At 54.7% G+C, this 11,579-nt stretch overlaps 3 protein-coding genes across 3 annotated transcripts in view; all 3 read left to right on the forward strand.

Annotated features, from left to right (window-relative positions):
• The window catches only part of CHGG_07425 (uncharacterized protein), a gene marked incomplete at both ends in the record, with an annotated part of 2,029 nt that extends 1,470 nt beyond the window's left edge, over window positions 1-559 (forward strand). Inside the window, one exon of the mRNA XM_001225080.1 lies at window positions 200-559. Coding sequence (XP_001225081.1) covers window positions 200-559 — 360 coding nt within the window. The remainder of the gene's footprint in view (window positions 1-199) is intronic.
• Window positions 560-4,637: 4,078 nt separating this feature from the next.
• CHGG_07426 (uncharacterized protein) lies at window positions 4,638-5,101 on the forward strand (the record flags this gene model as incomplete). The annotated part of the gene is made up of 3 exons (XM_001225081.1): window positions 4,638-4,641; window positions 4,712-4,843; window positions 4,905-5,101. The coding sequence occupies 3 exons, from the start codon at window positions 4,638-4,640 to the stop codon at window positions 5,099-5,101; spliced, it is 333 nt and encodes a 110-aa protein (XP_001225082.1).
• Window positions 5,102-11,057: 5,956 nt separating this feature from the next.
• Window positions 11,058-11,362, forward strand: CHGG_07427 (uncharacterized protein; the record flags this gene model as incomplete). The annotated part of the gene is made up of 2 exons (XM_001225082.1): window positions 11,058-11,184; window positions 11,253-11,362. The coding sequence occupies 2 exons, from the start codon at window positions 11,058-11,060 to the stop codon at window positions 11,360-11,362; spliced, it is 237 nt and encodes a 78-aa protein (XP_001225083.1).
• Window positions 11,363-11,579: the final 217 nt, after the last annotated feature.

The raw sequence follows: 11,579 nt of genomic DNA on the forward strand, positions 1-11,579 counted from the left end.
CAAACCCAGCAAATCCCTCCCTCCCAATCGGTCATGGCACTAAACCAGGCCCGGCAGGCCTGACCCATACCTTGGACGCCATCGGTCCGGGGAAGACCATCCGCCTACCCTGCCCGGGGCGTGGCCCATCGGCCTTCGAGCGCTACGTGACCCCCCGGCGGGCGTCGACCCGGACGACCGCGCTCCCGTTCCACTCCAGGCACCAGTGCTCGCGTTCAAACCCCGTACATCCTCAAACCGCAACGTCGGGGTGTGGTGCGCCGACGCGCACGCCTTCCCGACCGGAAGCGATGGCTGCACGGGGAGAGGGAAAGGGGAGGGAGAGTTTGCGGCGCGACTGCGCGCGATGAATGATGCGGATTTGAGTTTTGGGGCGGGGTCCCGCATGTGTATTGGCAAGCATCTGGGGCTGATGCAGGTGTATAAGGTGGTGGCGACGGTGGTGCTGGGGTATGAGGTCGAGTTGGTGCGGCCCGGGGAGGAGTTGAGGGTGGTGAATAGTTGGTTTCCGAGGCAGGAGGGGCTGGAGGTGAGGATGGTGAGGAGGGGGGCGGATTGAGGGGGGGGGTGGTGATGGTGTTGGGGTCGCGTGTTGTTTGTAGATAGGTAGGTAGGCGCGAGGTTGTGGGAGGTGCCTGGCTGCCACGGAGCTGGAATGGGAGCCGGAATGGGAGCCGGTCGTGGACCCCCCTTGGAAACACCCTTGGCTCTCTTAATAGGTATTTGTCGTTGTAAAGGAAGTGTGCCGCATCTTGAACACCGAGATATACGCCTATGAGGGCCCGTCCGTGAAAGCTTCTTTGATGGGGGGGTCCAGGAACTACCTACCTACCTATTCTCGCTCGTTGTTCGCCTGGCCCGCTCGGAAGAAGACATTGTGCCACTTGGGTTCCACACATAAACGACTAACAGGTAACTAATAAACCACGGGGATATCGAGGCTGCCGAGACCAGGGCCGCCTGGAGCTAAGAAGGGGTAGAAATGACGAGGGGATATGACGGGGAAACTGTCAAATGGGTATGTAGGTACCTTACGAATACCAACATGATGACCCTGAATAATCTGCACGAAAGTACCTATGTAGAATCCAACAGAGGGAAATGTGTATGCATCTACTCACATCCACACTCGAGCTTTTTTCTCAAAACACTAGCAGTCAATGGAGCGGTTCGAGCTTACCTCAACCCAGGTTCAACACAGACAGTAGCACACTTTTCTCCCCGCACGGATGGGGCCGGGATGCGGCAGCTTCCCCCTTTCATACTTGCTTTTTTCAAGCAACTAACGAGAGCCACGGGACCTGGTGCATCGCATCGCGCAGCGTCCCGCCCAGCCCAGCGCCATGATGCCGGGCACCGGCTAATGAGATAGGCTACCAACCCCTTGCGAGACGCATGATGCATCCACTACCCTTCAACGGTATGGCTGGGTTAGCGATGAAGCTCCCGTATGGAACGTCCGGCCGATGGCGTTTTGCGGGACGACAGGGTATCTGGAGAGGCGAGAGAAGTTGAGGAACAGATTGAGGAGAGAGCAGAGACGGTACGCAAGGAGTAGGAGGACGGGCCTTGAGAGGGTGAGGCGGGGACGTGGCACATGTGACATATGCGTTGCTTCGTCTCAAATATTACGTTTGGCAGCTGGTAGGCTCGATAGTGAGAGGTCTGGTTGTCTGACCACCGTGTGATTAATGCCATTTGATTGCCTCCGACTCTTCGCAGCAAAGTAGAAAGCTGGATGGCGGAGGGGAGAGAGGCGTCATCCAATTACTGAAGCCGAGATTGCTGACCCCGGTAGCTCAAGCCACATGTAAGGCGAGGGCGTGCTAACTCTTGCTGCTGAGCCAACCTAGGTAGCAAAGTGCTGCTCTTGTGTAGGTATACCGGATCAGCTGAGCGCCAGCTTTGATAGTCTCTCAACTGAGCTCGATCAGGAGTCAGGAGAGCGAGTAAAGTGAAAGCCTAGGCTGGTAAGAGTGTCAAACAGACGGCCGAAGTCCTGATTAGTGTTCCAAGGAGGCATGCTTAATTAACCGGGTATCTGCGAGTTCGCTCTTCGAGTTTCAGTGTCGACAAGGTGAGGAGCGTCCCCACTAGCTACATGTATATGCCATGCGCAGGTCGAGAACGGGAGTTCGTATGTTATCCTCACCAACAAAAGCCCAAGACAGATGAGCCCGACTGCCTGCTCGACGATGGCAACCGTCTTCCACGGTGCACTGTTGTGTAGCCAAACCCAAACACCAGCAAGGTCATTGCCGGCAATAGCAATGTGATTGTAAAATCCTGAGTTGACTAGCAGTGATATTGTAATCCCGGCTTGACGAACTCCTTCCACGCCCAGTGTAGCAGTTTTTAGGGGGTGGATGTCGTTCATGCTGTTCCGACGGCACACACGTCGACGGGCATAAGTGCGACAAGCGTGAATGAAGTTGAGGTATTTTTGGTACACTGCTCTAAGTGGCCAGGTGAATCGCGAACCCGCAGATGAGGATGGGTCGAGAAGCATTCGATCCCACATAGACAACGAAGATATAAAGTAGGGCGGACGGAGGGCGGCTCAAGAATGAGTGAACGCCTGTCGGGCGTTGCTGATTGAAGGTCGCGTTGTCGGGAATTTAGGGGATGTTCGGAAGCGTGCGTCAACGATATACCCAGTGGGAAGCGAATCCAGTGCTGCCCCTGTGGTCTCGGCAGAAAGGGGGCGGCAGGCACTCTGCAATACTGACTTAATGTTCTGTCGAAGAAACCGAAAGTTAGCAAACTCCTATGAGGACTCGCCGCCGACTGGGAACAGGTGGCGACGGAGAAAGACGACGAGGCACGAACCGAAGGGCCAGCATCCACAGTCCACTCTCATCCGACGATAAACAAAATCCCGACGCGTCCGTAAGCTCGGGAGTCGTAAGACGGATCCATTCCCATTGCTACACGACATCCACAATCAACGCGGCTCAACGGGCGTTGGGATTTTGGGCAATGGCGCGTCGGAGGAGCCTCGGGATTCGAGGAAGACTGGGTGAGTCGCGGTGTCTGAAAAATAGCAAAGTCACACGGACGTGGGAAAGGGGACGCAAGTCATCGGCCATCGGGGGCTCACCGCATTCACCAGTCGGCGGCCTCAAAGGATGATGGGTGAAGAGACTTCAGGGCTTCGAGGTTCAGGGCTTCAGACTTCAGCGCCAGAACACTGAACAACCGTTTTTCCATTTGTTTCTTCCTGTGTCACGCCCATCCCGGCTCCTCGGTTTGCGGCCCCAGACTTGGGTGTGTTGCCATTGGCTATGAACGCTCCCCCTGAATCGACCACGCCGCGAGGCTGCCGCCAAACAGAAGAGACATGATACATTCAGATCTCCCCTACTCCCCATTCAGGCCCAACCAAATCAAACTCTGCAGCTTAAGTGAGACACGAGGGCATTGCAATACATCCAATGTTACCCAAACAAGGTGGCATCCTGATCTGGACCACTTCGCGCCCCCATAGCTAAGGTGTGGTCCGCATCCCCGCCTCCCACCATCCCGGGGCGGCTTCAGCCGCCCCCGGTTCTCCGTCTCTTTTCATTTCGGTGAATTTCTTTTTGGCCGCTTTTTCTTCCCTTCACCTGGTAAAGTTTTCCTCTTTCGGTAGAGACGGCTGTTTTCGGATCCTTGGCTTCACCTCGGGCCACCGGGTATGCAGGTAGCGTACAGCGGCGAATAGCCAAACTTAGCTCAGACCAGTCAGCCTGGCTTGGGCGTTTTAACATGATCGACGCGGGAGCCAAGGGACAAGGAGGTGCGCCTCGGGCGCCGCGGATCGGGGCCGTTCTCCGGAAGAGGCCTGGAATGACGGGCAGTTGTCGACTTCGATTGTCAAGTTGTCATCCATTCAACTCCACTGGCCTGCTTCGCCGGTCTCTTGGCTTGTCGCATCCAATTCCTTGATCCCATGCCCATGCCAGCGGGCTCAGCATTTATTTCCCGGTATCTTTGATCATACCGTGGCCCTGGTGTTGTTCAGCCAGCTGGCTTGTTTCTTGCAGAAATGTGGCTTGCTAGCTTGAAATGTGATATGTCAGTTTTTCCACTGCCGAGCACAAGCTTCAGATACGCCGCTGCAAGCACCCCGGGGAAGCAAGCTTTCGGATGCTAGTTCCGCATCACTGGAGGTCCCTTTCTTTTCTCTCCGACCATGAATCCTTTTCTTGTTCCCAGGGCCCCTGGTTTGCCACTCGCTTGACATGGGGGACCAAAGGTTAACCGTTATGCCAAGAGTTGATGGAAGTCTTGTTGGTATTACTGAAACTATTCGCGTCTCCTCGTCTCGCTGTCGGTTATGTATATGCCATAATACCCAATCCAGGTAGGTACCTCCTGCAGTTGCCCGGTAATGTTACTGTACAGCACATGAACCCGATTGTCGTGACAATCACAATGGCATCAAAAGCAACTGGTGCTGCATCAGAGAATCTGCAGTCAGGTCCGGAATGACGCAGCTGATCTTTTTCGGCGGCAAGAGTCGAACCGTCGTCTATAAAGAGGTGAGAGGACTGAATGATGGTTCTTGTCGCTATCCTTTTCATTCGCAACTCCGGCGACGGCAACTCGCAAGAACAGCAACCTTAGAGATCACCATCACCATCTGTGTCAGCAAGATGTGTAAGTCCCCTCATTTGTCTTCGGTGATTGAAGCCACAAGGCCCGTACTCAACTGTTATGGTGTTCACAGCTAGGGAGGATCACTCAACAATTCGCACCATGGACAGCGCGTCCTTTCTCGGAATCGGTTCATGGGAACAAGGGGTGCAAATTGTTGCCACCGATGATTGCGAGATAATGCTCCCAACTCCAGCATTGTTAGGTAAGTTCTGAGACAAGATCCGCCTACACCCTCTCCCACCTTATCTGACAATCGTCATCAGCCTGGACGGTCCTAGGCCGTGAGAACAGCTGGAATTGGTTTTCAGCTTATCCCGACCCGTGGTCCCCATTAGGGGTGCATCACCAGTCGGACCACGACTGGATCGGCAGCCGAGAAAACTCTGACTTCAACGGAGAGGACTCGGATACCAACTCGTCGTGGAGCTGCAGCTATCTGGTCCCAGCTGCCCGCGAATGAGAGGGGGGTGGGATCGCTATTTTCGGACACGTGGATTCTGTAAAATGGCTGGGACCTGAGTCTTGCGCGAGGAGAGCAAAAGTACCTGGGTAGATAAACTTGTTTCTTCCGAAGAGCGCCACCGCCAGGGCATGATCCGACTGGCGGAATGGCTTCACCCCCACCTAGAACAGGCCTTTTGTCCTCGTATTCAAGTCTCCTCTCTGCACGATGCAAAGAACGGAAATGGTGGGCAATAATGTTGTGATTTGACCAGGAGTAGCCATGTTCACCACATGTATTAGCGCCTCATGCCAGCGCATCTCAATGACGGTGAGAACGACGGAAGTGACAGGCCGACTGAGTGATCACTCATGGCGAGCGAGCCAACCAAGTGGGCACTGCGCTGCCCCAGACCGACAATGCGGCGCGCCCTAATTCCGACACGTCGGGGTGGCACGGGGGATGGTGAAGAGGAAGGGCGCTGGCTGGCCCCTTAACGACTCTTGCGGCTCTTCCGAAAGGCTGGGCACAAGATGACCCGGAAGGGGCTGAAAGACCATCGGCCCAGTATCGCAGGGTAACAGAGTGACCACCCGGGGCGCATGAGGACCCGGAAGGCTCCAGTGCTCCCCGCCTGAAGGCCTCAATGGTTGGGGAGAGAAGATGAAGGAGGGGAACCTGGGCTATTCCAGTTTTCCAATTCCCTCTTCTGGTTTGGGGCCCGACGAAAAAGGCTGATCGGTGAAATCCACTGGATGAGCCTCTCCGGGGAGTCAAACCCTCAGTGCCGGATCCGTTCCTGTCGTGCGAGTGGCGATTTGGGTCAGGGCCAGACTGCCGCCAACAACTCCCTCTGATCCTGACTCATCTATGCTCGCCAAGGTTTGTGATTGCCGAGATCACAAACTTGCTCCAGCGCCCTCCTGTGTTGGTCGGGCCATTCCGATGGCCTGATCCCGCCTGCGAACAGGATGGGGTACTCTTTGGCCTTCAATTGTACAACTGTCCCCGAAGGCGCAATTGCGCTGGCGTCAGCGTAGCCATTTTGCCGCAGAGTCGTGAGCTGTGGTATTAGGGGGCGTGAGTGACAAAGGCAAAGGAGAGTTGTTTAGATCATACGGCGGATTTATTATCATGGTGTCCGATTGGGATTGCAGTCAACGGGGGGGCACATGCGTGCTGCATGCATCTGCATGTAAAATACCCACCTTGGTGGAGGTGAGATGCCTTCTTGCTCCTCATTAGCCGCTCCTTTGAAGGACGAGTTCTTTGACGCGCTGCGATCAAGAAAAACTCCATCGCCAGCAATCGGAAAAGCGTACGGTCAAGTTGAAATGGAGATGGAAAAAGGAATGAAGCAAAAACATACAACACCGGGGATTCGCTGGTCGTCACCGACCCAACTACTGATCCGGCTCTCACGAGGTTAACTAGGGGAGAGCGGACGGGATCCCGTGCTTTCTCGTGGATATGGTCGTATGTAACAGCAGTGTGAGGTAGTATCGTTTATGAAGGTGAGGTCGCTGCTCTACAGAGAGGTGCAAAAATACATACAACACCGAGGATTCCCCAGTCGTCACCGACCTGAGTACTAGTTCGGCTCTCACAAGTTTATCGAGGGGAGAGCGGACGGGATCCCGAGTTCTCTTGTGGATATGGTCGTATGTAAAAGGCAGATGGGTAAGCGTTGTTTATGAAACCGAATCCCCAGTGCTCGCCCCAGATTCATCGTGGATATTGTATAAAAGAAATGAAGAAAAAAAATTATTAGGTACGCTGGTGGGCGGAAGTCTGAGTCCAACTAAAGCGGTGCGCTCGACCGACCTGGAACACAGCGCTGTTGCCCGCAGGTGAAAGCAAGTACTTCGTAATCACATTCCCTCTCATAAAGTGGCCCCCCTTGCGCACACAACGAGCACGGGCTGGTCGTGCAAGAGTCAGGACAGGCCGACAGGGGATGCTGCCCCACGCATTAAAAGGAGTCGCAAATAACCAACCTTGAGACCCAAGAAGGAGTTAGAACAGAAAGTCTAAAAGGCAGGGATTTGGCAGCCGATTATATAGAACAACCGAGCGGCTTTCACGCTGCGAGCACGCCGGGAATAGGCCATCAACTTCTGCGCAAGAGTGCATGGGCGCATCGGCCGGCCCCCCGGCAAGTTTGAGGCTGCCCAGGCGCATCTGCATACCTATGAATGACACTTCTCGCCTCCCCTGCCACGCATTACGCTTAACCCCGTGAGCGATCTTGGTGGACCAACGTTGGGGATTCATCCTCACTGTCACCCTGACTGGTCGACTCCTAAGGGAAACTGTACGAATACCCATATGACCCCTGGATGATTTGCACGAACACATCTTGCTGTGTCGAGGAAAGTGTGGATGCATCTGTATGTACCGTACGCAGCCAGGCCCAAACTTACTCCTCATAGACTGTAACGGCTGAGATTCGGGCCCACCTCGACGTTTCAATGCAGTGCACTGTCTTCATCAGGAATGGTGCCCGGGCCTTAAGCCCGTTCGGCAGGTTCCCCGAACCCTCTTGATGCTTCTTCCGGAGCCTAGGGGTGGCGGCTCGCTTCGATTGTGACAAGTCACTCCAGCCGAGCGTTGGTCTCCCCCAATGCAAGCGTCCGATACCGCCAAGATGGCGAGAGCCACAGAATATTGCGCAACGTCCCGCTCGCAGCTCCAGTTAGCCCCCGATGCTGGATGCCCGCCGTCAACCAATGGGATAGGCAGCCAAACCCTTGCGAGATGCATCCACCCATCCCCATCATGCGGCAGGGGTGGGCGATGGAACTCCGAAAGTATGGGGCTGACGGCGATCGCCGTTCTTGCGGAACGACATGTCGTCCAAAGATGGGGATCTGGGAATGCAGAAGGAACAGTAGCGGCGCTCAAGGGATTGGTTGGGGGAATGCGACGTATATAGTGTGCGAGGCGCCACTCGGTTTGCCAGCTGTCCGCTTTGAAGTTGTCGACACGGATTTACGTCGCCCCAAATCGAAACTCGCGGCTTATTAGCTGCTTGAACGCTCGGCGTCGTTGATAGGCTTTGAGGTCTGGTCGCCGGTTAATTTATGAATTGCATCACAGTTCCCGCAAAGTATGCCCGTCAAGGCACGAGGGTGGCCGGCATCTGCTTACTTACGCAGGGATTTGCCAACCCCGGCAGCTGAGTTCGCATGATGTGGTCCATGTGGAGCGTGCGGATTTGGATCGATTGCCCGTACACTCAGACGAGCTTGCGATCGCATTTGACGGCCTGGCCCCTGAGTCTGGCTGGCAACCCTCACCTGATGTAAGGTACGCAGGTAAAGGACGCAAGCGAAGGACGGTGAGCCTGTTGAAGATGCCAAACCGAAGGGCGAAGGCTGAGCTGTCTCGTTTATCTGACCGTTAATCGCTGCCGGAAGAAGGCGTGACCATGCTGCATCCTTGCTTGAACAAGCCGCAAACTAGTAGCTGTGAGTTTCCTCTTCGAATATCGATAGAGAAAGGCGTCGGCGCAGCAGGCTTCGTATGCCATACGACATGCGCAGCCACCTGGGGTGGTGGGGATTCGCTTGCCATGCCAGCGAAGAACAAATCGGCCGTTAGCCGTCTTGATGTGTGATTGGCATCCACCCGGTCATGTTCTAACAATAAGAAGAAAAGGTCGGCATCGTATATGTGTAGCATGGACGAAGGTATCGCAGCCTATCCCGGTATCCACCCAGCCAGGCATATTGTTGATGCACGAACAGCGACAGGCCCGGAGGGGAGGTACATTCATGGACGAGTCGACGAGCGCCCTTGGAGCTAGTTGAAGCTCATGTTGCCAACGCCTCGACTTAGCGGCGAGGGTTAACGAGCAAAGGTGAAGTCATTCGCGGCGTGCGTTGACGCCGATATCTGGTGAGAAGCTAATTTGGTGCTGTCGACACGAGTCCTTTGAGAAGGATTTATAGGGGCCCGCACTTAGCCCTAGCTTTTCATTGCACAACGCAAAGTTAGCCAACAGTTGACAGTTGCCCTGCGGCGTTGGGAGGGAATAAAAATACGGAAGAATAACCAACTTTCGAACATTACTGATCCATTATCAGTGAATAAACAGGTGGCTGCCTCAATCGTAAACCGGGCGTGGCGAGTCACGGAAACCGTCTATCGATCAATAGGTGTCGAGTTCTGGGCAACGCGGCAATCAACAGTCGGGAAAACGCGAAGAAAAGCCGGCAGTTGCCGTTTCCAAAGAATTGGAAGACTCGAGGGCCCGTAACGGGCAAGAGAATGGACCGAAGCAAAAGGAAGGAGACTAGGTAAAAGACACAGGAGTCAGTCGGCTCGCCGCAGGCAACTGTTACCTCCCAAAGAGTAATGGATGCCGGGAGCTAAATGTCTAAAACGGGTCGCGAGTGGAAGGGATGCCCGGCTTCAGGGAGGAGGCAACCAGACATGAAGGCTTGGCTTCGGCCACTCGGCGCCAAAACATTTGAGTCGGCAGTCGCGTTTCCTTCTTGCTCGGTGTGTGCGGTTTGTTGTCTTTCTATTGGCCGACCGCTGGCCTGGGCCGTCCTGTGTAGGGCTGCGCAAGGGAACGGGCATCCGACAAGAATCATGAGCCCTTGAGCACGCATGGCCGGGCAACCGAGAGAGCCGAGACATGCCAACAAGCAACAACCCACCAAGAACATCCCAGGTACACCCCTTTGCATTGCATTTGCATGAGATTTTTTTATTATTCAGTAAGACTCTAGATTTATTTCTTTTGTACCTCGCTTTCTATCTGTTCAATTAAATTAAATCCGCAGGGTTTACCGCTTTCAACAGACACCCGGGAACCAAGCCGAGTGTCGGCTCTCTGAGATCGGCCCGCCAAGCGGCTGCAAAAAAATCTTCCGACAACCTGGCACAGAGCTGAACTCGGAACCATGGTCGAATCAATGGGGGCCTTGGTCTTTTGAGAACGATCGGCACGGGGCTGGCAGGGGACAGTGAACTCCAGCCGACATCTTCCGCGAAGAGTCACAGCGGGTAAAAGAAGAGATAAAGAAGACGCCAATCTGCTTGGGGAAGTATGAAGTACTTATGAGGCGTCACCTCCAACCCAAGCCCCTGAGGCTCGGCCGGGCCGTTAGGGATGCGGCATGCCCACCTGGGCATGGCTTCGCCCGCCTAAGCTTCGTCAACCAAAAGCCCCGAACCCACGGCACTGGATTCGATCGTGCCGATTCAATTCACAAACCGGCTGTGAGCCGGTGCTTCCGGTCGATAGTTGCCCCTTTGGGGCCTGGTCTCATGAACCTCGGAAGCTTAGAGCATCGAGATGAATACATAAGTATGTACCTCTCTAGATTATGGGATACCCCTGCCGAATCAAAGTTCTTGGTTGGCCCTAAAAACCTTTCACCCGAGCTCGGCTCACCACCATTCATAACCTCCGTGCTTTCCCCCCTCATGGATGACTTTTAGACCCCCACGATTCCTCCCGGGTTCCCCTCGCCGTTAACCCCGGGCCGGAAGTGCGTAAGTTATTCCCCGTTTAAGTTAGCGTCAAGAAAAGAACCTGGAGTACTCGCTGCGGGTCGATTCCGAACGGTCGACGGTTCGCAGCGATAGGTACCTAGCTATGGGGCCGATGGTACATACATCGCGGTGGCAGCGCATCGGCGATGGGAAAAGCAAAACATGACCGGGAGTGCATCTGCACGAGATACCGCAAGAGGGCAGGAACCCAGTTGGAGAGCTTTTGGATGATTGTGCTTCGTCTATAAGAAGGGAGGGAATGAAAAGTAGCCAGTATCGAAATCTAGTTCATCCACAATCTCGAATCTAACAACTGAGCGCAAGCAACGGAGGTCACCAAGTTACAACCACCACCTGCGCTGCTGACACAACGTGTAGGTCCTCTCTCAAGCCGCCGATGCATCATTACCTAAGATCACGGGGCTCGTACTCATGTATTGTGCTTGCAGCCGGCGGAACTACCCCGATGAACGACAACGAGGACGCGAGCCGCATGATGGACCACCTGCTTTTCGGGATCGATAGGCGGGTGGGGTCAGTACTCATCTATGCAATCGAGGGCCCGGAGATAACGCTGTCAGCTCCAGAGTCAGGTGAGTTCCCCCGAGACAGCGCATTGCTTAACCCCCGTCTCGGCTTCCCCTCTGTTAGATGTTTTCAGGTCTAACCACCATTTTCAGATTGGGAAACCCCGAGCCTCGAGAATGTCTCGAGTCATCAGTCTTCAGCTCACTGCCTTGTGTGGTTGCAAGGGCAGGTTCGAGGTCATGACCGGACATCGTATGGGTGGTGGTGGGTTGGCAATCGAAGAAGCCGCGGGGCTCTCGGTGACAAAGAAGATCTTGTGATCAACAAACACGAAACTCCCTCCTTGTGGAGCTGTGGCCTCTGGACTCTCTGTCTTCAAATAAGCAAAGCAGATCCTGAGAGATACTGCTCATTCGACAGGTGGTGGATCGTGAAAAAAGAATGCTAGGATTTTCTGATG

Source organism: Chaetomium globosum, genomic scaffold, assembly GCF_000143365.1.
Source record: "Chaetomium globosum CBS 148.51 scaffold_5 genomic scaffold, whole genome shotgun sequence".
NCBI lineage: Eukaryota > Fungi > Ascomycota > Sordariomycetes > Sordariales > Chaetomiaceae > Chaetomium > Chaetomium globosum.